The sequence below is a fragment of the Notamacropus eugenii genome, chromosome 6 (assembly GCF_028372415.1).
Source record: "Notamacropus eugenii isolate mMacEug1 chromosome 6, mMacEug1.pri_v2, whole genome shotgun sequence".
NCBI classification, from domain to species: Eukaryota; Metazoa; Chordata; class Mammalia; order Diprotodontia; family Macropodidae; genus Notamacropus; species Notamacropus eugenii.
In genome coordinates, this window is record NC_092877.1 from 68792007 (window position 1) to 68811109 (window position 19103).

Here is a 19103-nt window from a genome sequence, read left to right on the forward strand (position 1 = left end):
GAATTTCTAACAAAAGTTGAATATAAATTTCCAATATATATTTAAGGAGTGAGGGTTTTTTACTAAAAATGTCACTTAGTGACATTACCAAGAAGCACTTATGTGACTAAGAAATAATTATTCTCATTTTATAAATTATGAAAATTGAAGTTGAAATCTTATTACTAGTAGATCTGAGAACTAAAAAAAAAAAATCTTCATTTTTCTAAGGTGATTAGCACATGCTTTTCTATATTGCACACATGAAACTTAAAATAAATTATCCATGTGCAAGATAGAATAACTAATCTAAACAGATGTACTCACCATTATCTTGGCAAGAAGATTTTATGTCCTTACCTCAAGCATGTTGTAGATGATATAAAGTTTAATGACAGACTGTCCTCTTATCAAGTGATACATCATAGAGTAATCAACGTAGTGCATCATGAAGAAGCAAATTACCAAGATGATGCCCTTCAAAATATCACATATCTGAGCAGGCTGAAGCAAACGTCTGTCCCTGAAACATATAAATGTAATGAAAATATCAGTTCTGTTTCATGTGATTTCAAAATAAAAAGTCTCAGTTGGACTAAGAGTAGAGCACATGGAATAAATACATTGTTTTGAATGTATCCAAATCTAAAATACAAGAAAATTCAACTGAATCGCTTGATGCTACTACTAAGGGATTGTTTTTCTACCAGTTTGTAATATTAATAATTCACATTCTGAGAGCATTTAAATTTTTACAAATCCATTTCTTCACAACACTCCTGAGGTAGAGTATTATTAACCCCATGTGACATATCAAGAAAGTTAAAAGTTATAGTCACATAAGTTTAGTAATTCCTCCAGGCTTTACGTGTGTTCGTCCTTCGCTGCCAAAGAAGACCATGCCATAAGAGAAATGATGACATGACTTGCACTTGACTTTGTTTTGAATGAGAGAGGGCTGCGCAGGTCACCAGCTTCATTTCTCCTCCAGAGCCATCTGAATCCAGTGACCAGATATTCATCAGGATGACTGGAGATGACCCAGGATGAGGCAATTGGGATTAAGTGACTTGCCCAAGGTCACATGGCTAGTGAGTGTCAAGTGTCTGAGGTGAGATTTGAACTCAGGTCCTCCTGACTCCTGCACTGGTGCTGTATCCACTGCACTACCTAGCTGCCCCTTCCTCCAGGCTTAAACAGAGAGTAAATGAGGACCCAGGTCTCCTGACTCTTCCCATCATACCATGCTGCTTCTTCAGCATAAACACTAAGACAAGAATGACATATTAGACAGCAAGTTCTGACAAACTCACACAACTCACTGTTGCTATCACTGATACTGCCATGGGAAATAGATTTGTATCAATGGATCCCCAGATTTACCATGTGTACCATTTGATTATCAAAATCAAAATTTGCAATTCACTCCGAGGCAGCTAAAAGAATAACCAGGTCTCATGGGAGGTAAAGAAAGTTCTGTTCATATCATATAAAATACATTTCTTTTGGAATTACTGTCTGTTCACCATTCAGTCAGTAATGATCTGTATACCTTCAGACCTCCCTTTTTTTTTCAATCTCCACTGTCTTTACCATGTAATACTGTCACTCGGAGTACAATTAGTGCAGGGTAAATGGAGACTTGCTCCAGGGTACAAACATGGGCACAGGGGAAAAGCTTTGTGGTTGCCATCCTTGTGCCCTACCCCTAACAGTTCTGTGCCACAGACTGTCGGGATGAGCGGGCCCCTTTTCCCTCTGCAACTACATCTGTGGATAAGCTGTCCTCTGGGATAGTCATATTCCACCTGCCCCTGTCCACCAACACACACACACACACACACACACACACACACACACACACACATGCATACAGACCTCCTAATGGATGGTGTAAAGGTGAAAACATTTCTAGTTAGTTCTAAGGTCTTGGTATGGATTCCCTCAGTTGTTAGTGTTTTTTCCCTACCAAAATGATTTCCTATTTGCCTATGTACATGGTGTATTTTCTCACCCCCACCTCCTCCCCTTGAAGATGTTGGCAGTAGGGACTGATGTAGAATAGAAGGGCTTTCATTTTTTACCTTAATAGCCTCCATACCTGAGAAGCAGTGTAGTGTAGTGGATAGAGAGACAGTATCAGACTGGGAAAGGTGTAGGATCAAGTTCTAGTTCTCACACATAAAGGCTGTGGGAACTTCGGTGAGTTACTTAACTTTGCAGGATGCCAGGCAACTCGTAAAGATTCTAAGTTGCAAAGAAGGAATTGGTAGAGAGAGTTCCTGATACCAATGGAATCTTAGGTTCATTACTATCTCTTTATGTCCTCAGCACCCAGCAAGGGTATATACAAAATACAGATCGGTGGACATCTTGGAGTCAAGAATGCCAGGGTTCAAATACAGCTTAATGGCTTTGTAACTCTTAGGTCATGCTTCCCTTAGGAGTTACTTCACTTCTCTGTGGCTCGTAAAGAAGTTGTGATCAGCCTTGGGAGTGGAATTCTCACACTGAGAGTATGCTATGTTGACAAAAGCATAGATCTTTCATGTACTTTAGCATCCTCAGGGCTGAGCACAGTATTGAAATTAACTAAACCAGAATGACTGTGCATGAAAGTAGAGAGAGCACCATACCAAGCAGCTCTAATTACTCTATGCTATAGTAGATAATCTTTGTAAATTACTTGAAAAAAAACCCCAATAATTCGTCAATCAGTGGCCAACCTGCTGGTGATGAATATTACTGCTCTGGTTTCAGATCCTACTTCTGAAACTTGTTAGCCATGTGACCATGCACAAGGCACTTGGTCATTAAACTGGACATACTCAAAGACATAACATACCACTGTTAAGTAGATATGGCAGAAAGCAAAGTACCACGTATACAGAAATATCTAAAGAAGCACTTTTTATAATAGCAAAAATCTAAAGGAAAGTGAGTGCCATCAATCGTAACAGCTGTATAAATCACGGTACATGAATGAAAGCAAAGTCACTGAGTCAAAAATGATGAATATGAAGCATCTGGAAAAATGGGGAAAACATTCACTTGAACTAGCAAAGTGAAGTAAGCAGAAACACAGCAATTTAGAGACTAACCACAAGAATGTAAAGAAATTAATATCGAAAGACTAAAGGACTCTAATTAATGACATAACTGCCAACTGTGATGCTGGAGGACTTGATAGTAAAGCAACTATCCTCGCTATCAGCAAAGAGGGGGAATGAAACATATGTTTTCAGACGTAGTCAATGTAGTGACCTAACTTTATAATGTAAGGTTCTATTGGAAGAAGAGGGAATGTTGCCAGAGGGGAGAGGTAGAAATTGTTTCTTCAAAAAAAACCAAAAACAAAACGGAATCTCAATGAAACACTTTTACAAACCATTTAACATCTCTGCATGTCATGTTCCTTATCTATACAGATAGGAGAGTGACATGCCAAAGGAGCATGGTTAGGATCAGAGAAGATGCAAAATTGAAAGCAGTATATAAGCTACTCATCATGGAGACACTGCGTGGTGCGTGTGTGTGTGTGCATGCATGCGCGTGTGCATGCGTGTGTGTGCATGCGTGCGTGTGTGCGTGTGTGTGCATGCGTGCGTGTGCATGCGTGCGCGTGTGTGTGCGTGCATGCGTGCGTGCGTGTGTGTGCATGCGTGTGTGGGTGCGCGTGTGTGCGTGCATGCGTGCGTGTGTGCATGCGTGCGCGTGTGTGTGCGTGCGTGCATGTGTGTGCGTGCGTGCATGTGTGTGCGTGTGCGTGCGTGTGTGTGTGTGTGTGTGTTAGACTGAAATGCCTTGTGTGTGGGGAGTTCTCCTCTTACCAGGCTCTTTGAATATAGGGACCCCATCTGACCTTAGCTTTAGGTCTTTTCTACTCTAGCAGAATGCTCTTCACATCAGGGCTGATTAATGTTTCTTTTATTTGTTATTCATTCTGTTTTTCAGAGACCCAAATTCCATACCACTTCTCCAAAAAGCTCTCCTTGATGCTATTCACCTCTCTCTTCAACCCTGTACCTACTACAATGCCTTACAAATAGTAGGTGCTTAATAAATGTCTGCTGAATTATTAGACTAGAATAAATAAAAAAAACCCAGGTAATTGTTGAATCTTCTTGCATCTTAGAAAAACTGGCTATGACTGTCACACGTCGGAGACATTTCAGTCAACAATGTTTAAATCCAGGGAGTTGGTTGAATAGATGGCCATATCAACTCGAATTCCAGCACCAAGAAATCTGTGGATCAAACTTCCTGGACTAAATTAAAAAATAATACTGTGAATCCTGATGTAAGCTGAACAATGAAATACTCTAAGGTTCTATAACCTATTCTTTTGTGATCTAAAATATACTTAAATGAGATTCAGGGAAGAAATAATAGTAGCAGTATGACAGAAATGTTTGGCAAATTTACAATACATATTCACCTCTAAGTTTTAAGGCTTAAATTTCTGAAAAAAATTCAAATTGTGAAGTGAATTAAAAGTTATTTAATTGTCAAAAAATAAAGTAAATGATGGTTTTATTTAAAGGAATCCAGTTGCTATTCTTTTCTCTTTAGATATATTTCATAAAGACATCTAAAAGCTTCCAGTTGTTTTATCACATCATTATAGACTCATTCAATTTTAGAGTGGAAAGATCATTGAAAGTCATTTAGTTCAATATTCTTACTTTAAAAGATCAGAAAAATGAGAGGTTAAATGATGTTCAAGATTGAACAGGTACTTAATAACATTTAAGGCACTAGAACCAAATCATCTGACTTTGAATCTAATGATTTTTAAATTTTTTCATAACTATACCCCCACATTCATCTATACTGAATTAATGAGAAAATGTTAGAGATGTCTGATGAAACTGTACTGTTGAGTTTTTTCAGTGAATAATGAAATAAATGAATGATGAAGTAAATGAAAATATATTTAATTTTTCAGAACAAATTCCTATCATTCTTATAATTAATAACCACTAAAATAGGAAATGTCATCCTTGAAGTCCATAGGAAAAAAAGATAACAAAACAGATACTTTTAAAACACAAAAATCTCTGCTGGTTTTTAAACAAAACAAATAAAAAATAGTTATTGTACTTGGGGGACACATGACATAAGAAAATATAATGAGACGTTAAAGAATGGAAAATAAATTGCAATAAGCTACACCTTACTTAGTTTTGTGCCAAAATGGTATTCCCCTTGTGACCATTTTATAAAATTACATTTATATTTATTTGAAATGATAGAAATTAAATCACAAATCTAAAACCATTATAAAACACATTGAAATTTTAAACCAAATGATATTGCTTTTCAAAATAGAAACACTGATTTCCCCAATTTTATTCATTTTAACCATATTTATGCCATAATGCAATAATATAGAAGGAAAACAAGGTCTATAACTAATATTCTATTGCCAACTATGCTTGGTAATGCATATTTCTAGATGTACCAGTAATTTAGTATGTACGATAACAGGTCATCAAAAGAGTTCAATTTGTTGGTACACAAAATAGTGGGAGCTGGCCAGATGTGGCCATTCATTATTGATGCTCCTAATGGATGGCTTGAACTCAGGAGTTCTGACCTATGTTTTGACCTATGGACAAAGCTGATTAAGTGTCAGAACTAAGTCCAGCACCAACATGATGACCCTGCTTTATACAGAGAAGTCACCAGGCCGATGAAAGGGTTGTACTTCCAGCCTGGATGAGATAAGGAGACTCAGTCTCCAAAAAGAAAAGCAAAAAACAAAAAAAATTCCAAAATTATGTGAATTGAGGAAAAAATGTATTCAGATTTAGACAGTCAAATGAGGTGCACTAATAACATATAGTCATTTGTGTAAACCTTTAAAAACTCCCAATATTCCATATTTCTGCTTTGAGATATCATGTTAGCAGGTGCAGAGTTGTGTACATTGTGGGGGAATATACCATAAAAAGAAAACTAATCTAATCCCACCAGATAAATACATGTTTAAAACCCACAAATAATGGTTTTGAATTTCCATCAACTTGTGATTTACCTTGAAAATTTTAGTTTACTTCTGATACTAGTAATATTCTTCAGATGACACTTATTCTAAGCTGATGAAGTGCTCAAAACAAAAAGGTTTCCTCTTATCCTATTCTCTTAATTTTTATCCCTTAGCAAGGGCTTGATAAACCCATACTAGTCTTCATTCCACAATAATAACTCAAACCTACCTTAACTATAAAACCTTGCTGTAGTGAAAGTGAGCACTGAAGGAAATCAGTGATGCTAAGAGAAAGATTTAAAGAGTGAACTCATTCTAGGTATGAGAGACAACTTACACAAAGGCACTGACTACAGAGATAGAGTGGTAGATGTGTGTTCGTCCTTCAGTGCTGAAGAAGACCATGCCATCAGGGAAATAACATGACTTGAACTTAACTTTGTTTTGAATGAGGGAGGGTTGTGCAGGTCACCAGCCTCACTTCTCCTCCAGAGCCATCTGAATCCAGTGACCAGATATTCATCAGGATGACTGGAGATGACCCAGGATGAGGCAATTGGGGTTAAGTGAGCATGAGGAGAAAGAAGAAGAAGAAGAGCATTTTGCCTCAAATCGAAAAGAGTTGGTAAAAGATGGGAACCAGGTTATGAAGAATTTAAATGTTTAATAGAAGAGCTTGTATTTGATCCTTGGGGTAAGAGGAAGCCATTAAAGTTTATTGAGAAGGGGAATTACCTTGTCACACCTGTTCTTTAGAAAACTCACTTTAATAGTTGTGTAGAAGATGTATTAAAGAAGTTTGACATAAGGAAACTAATTAGGAGGCAACTGTCATAGTTCAGACAAGTGGTCAATGGGATGTGAACCAAGGTGTTGTCTGTATGAGTAGAGAGAAGAGGACGGGTATAATAAAGGTGGCTGCAGAAATAAAACTGATAAGACTTGGCAACTGATTGACTATATGGGTTGAAGGACAGTAATGAACTGAGAATGATTCCAAGATTATCAGTCTGGGCACCTGGAAGACGATGATGCCCTCAATAGACATAAGAATTTTGGAAGAGGGGTGGGTTTTGGGGAAAATTTCTGCTTTTTATGTCAGTCTTTGCAATAAATACCTATGGGATCCAATACTGAATATGATAGCTTCAGGGGTAGGGAAACTGCGACCTCCAGGCCACCTGTGGTCCTCTAGGTCCTCAAGTGCAGCCCTTTGATGGAATCCCAACTTCACACAACAAATTAGTAAAATTAATAAAATGGTTTAAAATTAATATTAAAATATTAAATAATAATATTAAAATAAAAGGATTTGTTCTGTAAAACTTGGACTTAGTCAAAAGGCCTCACTCAAGAACCTAGAAAGCTCATGCGTGGACTCAAGGCCGCAAGTTCCCCACCCCTGGGAAGTCTGACTAGGGTAGAGAATAAGATTATCACCTACCCTGTTCTAAATTAGTGGTATTAAACTGAAACAGAAACTGATCCCGAAAGGTCATATATTGACTTAGAAAACCACAAATTAACTTTATCTATGTTGTATTTTTATTTATTTTCTTAGACGTTTCTCCATTTGAGTTTTGGCCATGAGTTTGTACCTCTGCTCTATACCCTACACCACTCAGTGCTCCCTAAGATATCATTAACTTTTTAAATGCCACAAAATACCATAAATTCAGATGAAGTTATCAACTCTGTTAAAACGCCGGATCTTTTTCACAAGAGCTAGTTAGTTACATCTCTCTTATACTCATGAAGCTGATATTTTATATCTCATTTTTATTACATTCCAATTTTATATTACAGTTATCTCAACATATTCATAAATTCATTAACATGAATACTACTTACACCAGTACAGATGGCAGTCTTTAAATGCCATCTCACCCTGTGGGATTCTTACATATGTGCTCCCAACGACTCTATAGATAGTTAACTATCAGTATGTTATGGACCTTCCTCCAATGTTTTTACATTTTATTAGTATAGAAGTACTTGACCATCCGTCTGTTATCCTTTACAAAGTTATTAACCAACTCACTTCCTTTTCCAATCATACATTTCCCATATGATACTCCTTATACCAATGGTGTCAAATTCAAATAGAAACTAGAAAACTACAAATTAACATTATCTAGATTGTATTAAATTTTCATTTATTTTATTAAACATGTCCCAATGATACTTTAATATTTCAGTTAGCACTTGGTAGTTCTGCAGGTCTCCAGTTTGACAGTTCAGCCTTACACCACTTCTTGTGAATAGGTCCTCAATACATATAAGCTAGAGTTGACTTAAATTCATTAAATGTCTCTTCAGTAACTTCTGAGTCACTTAATTTGGATTCTTTGGAGATATGGGTATTTCATCAAGAGATATTTGTCTTTAAAATGGTTTAATTTTTTTTGTTTGTTTGTTTTAAGGAGGAGCAGCCTGAAATCATTAAAAGCACTGCATTTTCTCATGGGTAATCTGACCCATTTTCCCCCTACTATTTTAATCTGGGTACAGAACACTGTCTAAGATACATACAGTACACTAATATATGTGTAAGTAATTCAATGTATTAGGAATCCAACCTCATTTCATACTCTGGACATGTTATTTTTCATACATTTGGTTTTTCCTATAGGAACTGTTAGCCTGATCCTTTTTAAGTAATCAGAGTTCTCACTGAGGAGGCCTTGTGAAGTTCTGGGGTTTGATACAACTTGCACTTTACATTTTATATATTATATTTAGCCCAATGTTCTAAACTGTTGAGATTTTTAAAGTTTTATATCAGCTCACCCTCTCCAGTTTTGTAACTTGAAAATTTGCAACTGTTTGCAACTCTGAAAATCTATGCCATCTATGCATTTATCAAGTCACATATAAAAATGTTAAAGGTATGGGATCAAGGACAGGCCTCTGGATGTACTCAACTAGCACTACTGAGACAGTAAGGAACCCTTAGGATTCAGTTATTCAAGCGTTCCAAACCTACCTCACCTAAAATGAGTACTGCATTTAGCGAAAGAGAAACTAGGTTCAAATCCTGGCTTTGTCATTTCCTATGAATCAATGGTAGGTCATTTAACGTGAACTTCATTCTTCTTATCCGAAAAATGAAGGAGAAGAATTGGACGCGATAAAGTTCCAGCTCTACATTTGTGCTCCTACTCTATGTACATCTAGCTTATATCTTTCCATGTATATCCATGAGATTTTTGTCAATTATAGTACTGTTTTTATGGAACTCTTTTTTGTGACATTATTTTATCCATTATTTTTTTGCAGAACCAACGATCAGTATCAGGTAAAGTAAAATTGTGTGTCCTGGGGTAAAACTCTTAACTTTTCTGGGCTACAGTTTCCTCATCTGTAAAATTAGAGGACTGGACTAGATGGCCTCTAAGGTCCCTCCCAACTTTCAATCTATAAGAACATGAGAAAATCCTTTTAGAATACTGTTTTTAGAATATATTTTAATCAAGTTTTTTCTTTTAGCTCCTTATTTAGCATACATTTGGAATAAGAATATGTGTGTGTGCATGTGTGTGTATGTGTGTGTGTGTGTGTATTTCTAGTCCAAACAAATTTATTGTAAATCTCTAGACAGGTGGATTGCTTATTTGATTATAGAAATACACACTTTGATAAAGTTTTAATCTTCTCTTAATTGGTTGTCATGGAGATAACTATGGTATTTAGATTGAGGATCATGGCTTCAATTGAAGAGTTAGAAGAAGCAAGTGGACCTTTGAGAAACAAAAGTCTTGTTTTCCTGTAAGTGCCCTTGATAAATGAAGAAGAAAGTTTAGGTTCAGAACCAGAATTGTTTATAAAGGCTAGGCTTTTGCAAAATTTTGTGTGGGTATGTTAAAAGTGTTATAGCCTCTAAAAATTAAAAAAAGATCTAATGTTACAAATACAATCTATACCAAGCAACTTGGTTCAATGATATTACTTCTTTGTAACTGTGATAATTTTTTTCCTTTGTACCTTTGAAATTATATGAGAATAACTAGTTTTTCCTTCTCTAGTGTTTAAAAATATGAATAATTCTGAAAAATCTTTCCAACAATCCACTTCAGGTATTAATTTTTCTTCACAAACATTAATAACATGCAATGTAAAATACAACAGCACTTAACATGCTAACAATCACATTACCTATTGCACAGAAATGGGGGAAAATGTTAGGCTCCAAAACAAAGCATACATGTATCAACCTGATTTTTAATCCAGAACATGAACTGTTTCCATTTTATTTACTTTTTCTTTTTTTGATGGGGGAAAGGACAAGGTGGGAACAAGGTGAGAGGTATAGGATATATCTAGACCTTTGATTTCATCAGTGCAGGATGTACACAAATCAGGGACTCTTTTGTAACTTCCAGTTTAGAAAGCTGCTTGGGGGAATTGATATGTTGAACAACCAATGGACAAACAGAATACGTTAGAGTAGGACCTGAAGCCTACCTTCCTATCTCCAAGTCCAGCTTCCTATCCACCAAGTTATGCCACCTCTTGTCTCTAGATAACATAAAAAGAGATCCTGAAGGAATGTTAACATTCCAAATACATAAGGAACACAGTCTGAAAAAAATTCAATTTTCCAAATTAATTAAAACTGTGGCTTATACAAAGGCCTCTATTCTTTTTGCATAACATCTTCCATAGCTTCTATAGTCATTAAATCAATGACTATTTATTACCATGTGTCAGGCACTTAAACAGGTGCTGTGGGTGCAAGTGCAAATAATGAAACCCTCTATACATGTGCCCTCGCAGCTAAGGGGGAAAGTGGAAAGCTTTAGACAGAGCTAGCAGAATCTCCCTCTACTTCTTTCTTCTACTTGATTCCCTATTCTTCCTCTTTGGAGCTCGTATGCCATAACCACAATTGAGAAAGAAAGAATCCATGTGAACTAAGATTGGGAAACTAATGTAAAGAGAATAAAGACAGTGGAGGAGAGAGAAGACAGTAACCAAGAAGACAGAACAGAATGATTCTCATATTTAATTGGGATCATGGAGGCAAAAGTTATCAAAATACATGATAAAATAAACGTGGAAGTCAAAATGTCAACGCACCACTACTCCAAGTTTCATTTTGTAATAAAACCTATGGCCCTTGATTGAATTTGTTTTTTTTTCTTGGTATAGACTGATTTTTGGCTATCTGTAAGATCAGTGAAGGAATTTAAAGACATTTAAGGATTTAAATCGGAAGCTTAAAAATTTAAGTATCTGTGAATTATATTTTTTAAAATTGGGGCTTAGTTTTATGTTTTTGTGTTTACATATGTATATATGTATATGTATGCATATTTGTATATGAAGATTTATTTGTAAAGACATATTTCCATAGGATGATGAAAATATTGAAATGTTCTTGGATCTAAAGACTGAAATTATTTGCTAAATTCTAGGATAAAATAAAGTAGTAACTGCAAATGAAAATTTTATCATTAAATTAAAAACTTTAAGTATTTCTTAGAACTAAAATTTATTTCAAGCTGTTCTACAAAGCAAATATTTAAAAATTAATTTCTTTGGGCAAAACATTTTAATAATTCTAAAGTAGATATTGTTTATGATTATTTGATACAGACTATATTTTAGCACTAATGGACAATTAAAAAAATGATTGAGGCTAGCCCAAAAGGCACAATCAAAGATTAGTTTTTGTAGTTATTTTCTTAATATTAGAAGTGATGTATATAAAGCAACATACACATTTAAAAAAATAAGCTACTATTGTGAGGTAAAATACTGAAGGGAAATAAATTGCATTCTTATGTAGAGAAGCATATTTCCACCCCAAAATTATTAATTCTGCCTAAGCTGTTTATTTTTGCATTGTGACAGATTCTAATTTTAACTTATGCCAATGTGGCCAAGAGCAGAGAAGGAAAAATCAGGGTTTACTCACCACAAGGAGTCCCTGTGACACCACACTCCATCCTATAAAGGAAGTGAAAGTGCTCCTCCCTTGGGTCTGATTTACAAGAGAGAAAGAGAGAGAGAAGGTTGTAATGTTGCTACCCTACGCAAGAGGGTCATCGTGAGGAAAAGGTGGACAACAAATTCTGATGCTATGAAGGCAAAATAGTAAATATGTACCTGACTATATAAGCTACCTAAAAAAATAAAGGTGGCTATGCCACGGTAAAAGGAAACATTGGTTTCCTCATGGAATTTTACAGTTTTTTTCTACATGACTTACAGTGGTAGCAATAACCGAATATGCCAAAAATAGGTTTATGTGTAAGAAATTCAACTGAATTTTATTTAGTTTTAAAATTTTGAACCTGGGTCTTCCTATCTTGCCCTTAGTAGCCAGCTACTGACAGGTTGATACCAATACTGATCACCATGGAAGTTTTAACCTATTGTTTTTCTGACCTAACCTGGGCTAGTTTGTCTTTGCAGGTAGACTAGTGGGCTTCTGTTGCCAAGGGCTCATCAAATTGATAGTGGACTTAGAATGGACACCCAATCATCTTAAGCTTCATTGAGGCTCAGAACTTCCAAAATCAAGCCTTAGTTTCTCTAGCAGTAGGGCTTACCAGTATACCACAGACAAACTCCACTAAACCTGGAGTAAATATAATTTTAAAAAGAGAATTTTTAAAGAGGAAACTATATGTTGAAAAAACATAAAATCTTTAAGGATATACAACACAAAAGAAAATCCAGTAAGCATAGAGATTCTCAAACACTTTGAATTTATAGTTGTAGAATATGAAGATGAACTAAAATTATTCAATGGAAATAGTCTGTCTGATAAGAATCTATTTCATTCCTCAAAAGGCCTGAGGAAAATAAAGACAAACACTAGAGTTAGGATGAATCACCAGGAAAAAAAAAACTAATTTTTTTTTCTATTCTAAAAAAATTGTCCTATTAGCTTCATATTTTCAAAAGAAAAATACACTTACATCAAATGAAAGAAAAGCCAAAATCAAATCACTTAACAGTGTATGAGGAATTTTTTGGAGAAACTGCTTAACATTCAATGACATTTTGCCCTATAATTCTTTCATTCAATTATAATGTCAAATTATAAGGCACAGCTTTGAAGGGTCAATTAGATCAGCTGCAATATCATTGCAATTAAAAACCATATAGAAATTATTAATTTGTAACTGAATTTATAAGACAAGAATGACTTGGCAACCTCTTCACCTGACACTACAAAATTTTATCTTTTGAAAACCATAATTTCCCTTTACAAGAAACTAGGATTTTCTTGGTTAACAACTGAACACAAACAAGTTTTTCCAAACAGAGACTTATAAATCAATTCTATTTATAAAGATTTCCAAACACGTAAAATTTTACTTCACTAAGCTTCTAGAAGCTGTCTCTAGGAAAAAGTAGATAAATCTGTGCAATGACTATATTTTTATTCCTACGGAAACTTTTTTTTAGTCTAGAATACAATGCATTACAGAATTTCAGAAGTGAAAGAGTACTTGGCCAATCCAATCCACATCAGAAAGAGGTCTACCACTACAAGCTACCAGGCAAATGATCATTTCCCCTTTACTTGAAGATTTGAGAAAGGTAAGCCTACTACTGAGGCAGGTCGCTGCATTTCTGGACAATTCTAATGATTAAAAAGCTTTTCCTTACATCAAGTCTAAATGTGTCTCTTTGTAACTTCCATTCATTGCTCCTTGTTATGCCTTCTAGGGAACAAAAGAACCGAGTTTAATCCTACTTTCAGAAGCCCTTTAGATACAGATTCCTCCAGCATATTCTCTTCTCTAAGCTAACCATTCCTAGTTCCTTTGACAAATACAAATATGGCATGGCCCTTAACCTTTCTGGTTGTGCTCAGGATGTTCTCCCCAAAGCTGTGGCACTCAGAAATGAATACAATAGCCTGCATGTGGTCTAACTGCACCCAGTACAAAGAAACTCTCATCTCTATGTTTCTGAAAGTTAAGATTCTCTTCATTTAGTCCAAGATCACACTGGCTTTGAGCTTGTTTTCCATTTGAAAACCCAAGTCTTTTTTCAAACTGTTGTCTATATTCTTTATCTTACCCATCTCATGCTTGTGAAGTTGATGTTTTGAACCCAAGTTTCAGGAGACGTAACAGTATCACTCAACAAGAAAATGTCAAGGAGACCAATTTTCCCCCTAGATTTGTTATTTTATTGTAAACATTTTTGAATCAAAAGTTTATCGCAGCTTTTAGCATAATTTGTTGATTACAAATATTAAGCTCCTACCTGAAGGAACAATTTTGACACACGCTGATAGAAGTGAAACAATGACTGTGAGCTGCTTGAGAGCAAGGATGGCTAGTTTGCTTTTCTTTGCATGCCTAGTGTTTAGCCTAGTCCCCAGTACAGAGCAGACACTTAACACTTGTAACTTGTTTACAAAATGGTTAATTTTTACCAAATTCCTGATAACATTCACAAAATGTATTGCAATTCTGAACAATTAGGATGAAAGTGGTATTCACTTATGGGAACTAAAATAGGTTGCTACACAATCAAAAATTGAATTCTACAGCAGATTCTGATTCAGGAGTTGTAAGGTTTTGGAAATGTCCAATATCAGAAACTGTCCAAGTAAATGAAAATGATCAACTAATTCCAAGAACCAAAAATGTCCATTTCTAAATGATGTGGTCCTAAATTAAGATTCTCTAACATTCTCTCTCTCTCTTCTCCTCCCTCCCTCAATGTAAAACGATCACATGAAGCTACTTATCTTGCTCATTGTGCCATGAACTAGTTGTCATCTGACAAAATAATCTTTTATTTTAAAAATTTCAAAGAAATAAAAAATTGATAAAATCTTCTCTTACGGGCAAGGAGGGAATAGGCCGAGTTGTGGAAAACAGAATCAAAGGAAAAAAGGCGGAACAAACACTACTCAACTTCTCTACTAATCTTGCCCCGTCCTCCTCAAAATACAAAAAAAGTCTGACAGACACAAACAGCAGGTTTTATCTGTTGAAAGAAATGTAGCACAAAGGATCAATCTTATGATATGGCTATAGGCAAGACAAGTCAAACCAAAGTGGAGAAAACACTGGGAGTAAAGCTTCAGGAAGGAAGGAGAAAATGTTCAGTTATCTCCTCTGTACTAAAACCTGGAACCAGAAAAGTAAAACTTCTTGTATCTAATGTACGCTTAGTAGCCTGTTAACAACATGTGCCAATGTTCTTAAGAATCTGTTAAAAAAAACAATGTAGAGATGAAAAAAACTATTTCAAGAATATCATAGTTTTAATGGTATTCAAAGTATCAAAATTATAAAATGGCTCACTAAAAACAAGTTGCAGAATAGACCACAATACAAATTATTTATTTACCACATTATTTGCCATAATTAGGACACTAAGTAACTACAGTGATTAAAACACTTTGGTCATCATCATCAAACTGTGCCCAGCAGGTACCCCACAATAAATATTTGTTCAAGTTCTATTCAAAGTGGATATTCGTCCTACAAGACTAACAGATAAAAAACAAACCATTGTTTCTTGTCATATATGGAAATTAGCAACTACACAAATTTGATAATTAAGCTTGATTTGAGCAAGTTGGAAAGAAAATCGTTTCCACAATAAATCTTTCATATATTCTGAAAGGTAAGGTGACAGGTGCCCTCTAGTGTCAATTTTTAGCTATAAGACCTTGAAAAAAAGGAAGAGAGAAGAAATGTAATACTTGACTGTAAATCTTCACTTAAAAATTTTTTTAAAATTAAGTTACAGAGAAAAGCATTTTAAGAAGGATAAATTAAGACTACCAATGGGCTACAAATAAATTCAAAATTTTGGTAGCTTTGGACTAGCAAGGGAAATAATGAAAGAAACAGGTAGTAGTGGCTTTCAAGGAAATCTGTAATTCTCTTAACCCTTAAGGATCTATATTTCACCTAACCATGCTAATTTCAGTCACAACTTAATTTATATGTAGCCTGAAGAGGTAGAGACCATGTAAAATGCACTGAGGGCTGTGCTAGATGTCTATACAGAGATGAAATGGTACCTTAGATAACTGAGATGGTTAAAAAAAAAAGTATGCAGGAGCATAGGTACAACAGCACTGTTACTTATTCATAGTATACATCTTGGTTTTAAAAAAGTACTTCTTAGTGTTAGTAATATCCTCTCCAGAAATTACAGGGTATTCGAACTCTATATGAATTTAGTTTTCTACTCCATTACTATGGAAACTACTATACAGGGTCACTTGATAGTCTCTTGAGCACTATTTCACTTCATAGTTGATAAACGAATATAAATTCTACTAATCTTGTTCCTTTCAATAAATTGTCTTAGGTTCTTCTCAAGCATCAATTTGCCTTCTTTTTACAAATCAAAGGTTGTAATAATTTTCCTTTCTCTCTGCAAGTAGGGAGAGAGTGGGGGAGAGTTCCATCAAACTCCCACACAGCTCCCTGGTTAAGTTTATGTGCCCACTTTGGAACATGTATTTTATTTTGATTCCCTGAGAAGATGCTGGAAATGATCTAATCTTGTAAGGCAGCTACAATGTAAGAAATAAGTGAATCTTATTCTCTCTGTGTGTGAATATATAGAAAGATATAGATAAAACTATATTTCTATATATTGACTACATAGAAAATATATTCTATAGCAATTTTTAAAAAGCATAAGGGCAATATATATATATTATATATATCTTTCCATCTATCTATCTGCCTATCTACTTACATACTATGCTTTTTCTTTTTTTCCTGGTTATGTGATTTGATTATTGTGACAAACTTCCCATGTAGAACGGAGAAGTCTTCCACTTATAAAGATCAGAAACTCATCTGTAACTTAGAATCTTCTAACTACAATCACTGACAAGTTAAGTGACTCACTTATGGTTACACAGCTGGTCTGTAAAAAGAACAACATGAACCCAGGTCTCCCTAACTTCAAGGGTAGCCTTCTATCCACTAAGTTACATTGCCACCTCTTATGTAAAACCTTTTTAAAAACAAAAATACAGGCTAATAATGTAGGAAAGCAGAAAAACTTTTATTCAAGTAAGAAAAATTCACACTACTCATCATGAAGCTAAAGAATCCTAAAATGAATTTTTCAATTAATTCTTATTATGGCCTTAATTTTCTCATATTCTGGTGAATGTGTAAGATTGTATGAAACAAAAGCATTAACCATAATAAAGAAATTCTTCCTATGATTGTAATGTTATTGTATGGCTGAATTCTTACACTTATCAAAATTTAATATCAAAATGTAATAATTTCTAATATTTTACAGCAGAAATAGCAAATAGGTTTCCTCCTCATCAAAAGGAGTAATTTTAAATAGGAAAATATACAGGTCTTTGAATTGGCATATTATCATATTTTAAATTTTTTTGAAATGTGAAGATGCTGTGTGACTAGTTTTTTTATTAAATGGAATTATATTCTACATACTGACTGTATAGTTATTTTGTAACAGGCTAATCTGGCATGGCATTCTTGTTCATCACTTACATTCATTATATATGAAGATGTCTATTTTATGTTATTAGAGGATATTCACCAATTTTATGGTTCAAAGACTACAGAGTCTGGCAAGTTATTCTCCATTTAGAGTAACAAATATTATAAATTCAGACATGTCTATGACAAATTTTTCAGTTAAATATGAAAGAGAATACTAAGAAGAAAGACAATGAAGACACTATTAGAATGGAAAAATTATGATGAAAGTTAAGGCTCTATTTTTGAAAAAAAAATACTAATGTTGAGGTGATAGGTTATCTTTGAATTTTCTTTGTATGTAGCTCCTTCCAGAACCTCTCCTGAAGGAAGGTGTCCAGGCTACCCAGCTCCACTCCTCTGGACTTCTCTATCATGTGCCCCCAGGAGGTACCTTCCTCCTTGCAAGCTCTTTGATGGCAGGGACTGTCTTTTGCCTTTCTTTGCATCTCCAGAGCTTTACTACAGTACTTAGCACATAGTAAGTGCTTAATAAAGATTTGTTTACTGACATACTTTTAGTGGAAAATATCTGTCTGCCTTCATTTTCTGTGTGATATCATAAATGTCACAATACTGAACATGATGTTGGAAATTACTATTTCAATTTTATAATTTTGGGGAATTTAAGTTTGACTTGAGTTCTATAAAGTCATTTGCTGCAATAAATTTCATTAAGAGATAGAAATGTGTGTAAGTTTATGTGTTGCGTATATGACCAATGCTCAATGGGCTGCACAACTCAAGTCTGAGTTCCAGAGCAGGTAGCTACTTTCACTGGTGCAGGGCATCTCCTTGCCCAGGAGTTTGCCATGCAGATGAAACTATAGGGTCAGGCCCTATAGGGAGATATAAATATGGGGAGTAGGGAGGTAAGACTACATCAGGGTGAGGAACTATTTAACAGTATGGAAATCCCCTCCTTCAAAGCAGAGTCTGAGTCATCTGGGACACATTTAAGGTCTTGATGAATTAGCTCTAGGCAGACCCTGAGAGGCTGGGTGATCTGAAGGGGGTGGTTCACAAGGCTGCCAGAGGTCACAGGCAGAACCGTAAGGCAGGGTCTCAGGATTCCATGGCTGGTCACTCTTTATTGTACTATTGCCTTTCTACAAATTTTGGGGCTACAATGTTTTGTCTCAGTTTTGCTTTGACAAATACAAGTCCTGAACATGTTATGTAGACATACACACATACACATACACACACACACACACACACACACACATATACACACACGGCTATGTATATATATAGGCTATGTATATATAATATATACATATTATGTATACATATATATATAGCCACATGAAGCAATATTAAACTATGTTATACATAGTATTCAAATTCAAATGCAGTCATTTTATACAGCATAGCACAAGGGAAAGAATACTGACTGCACTAGGGACAGCATACCTATGTTTGAGTTCTATATCTACCATTGGTTAGATGAGTTTGGGCATCTCTGAACCTCAGTTTCCTCACACATAAAATGGAGATAAAACTCATATTACTTACCTCACAAAGTTGTTACAAGGATTAAATGACTATTAAGCACCTGGTAAATCTTAAAATTACATGAATTTCATGTATTATCATTATTATTATTCAACAGAGACTTTATACAATATGGGATAAAAAAGTAACACTTAACTTAAGAG

General features: G+C 35.0%; 1 protein-coding gene across 1 annotated transcript in view; it reads right to left on the minus strand.

Moving 5' to 3' along the window:
* The window catches only part of TAPT1 (transmembrane anterior posterior transformation 1), an 87118-nt gene that overhangs the window by 29123 nt on the left and 38892 nt on the right, over nt 1-19103 (minus strand). The window contains exon 5 of the mRNA XM_072620320.1: nt 340-502. Coding sequence (XP_072476421.1) covers nt 340-502 — 163 coding nt within the window. The remainder of the gene's footprint in view (nt 1-339; nt 503-19103) is intronic.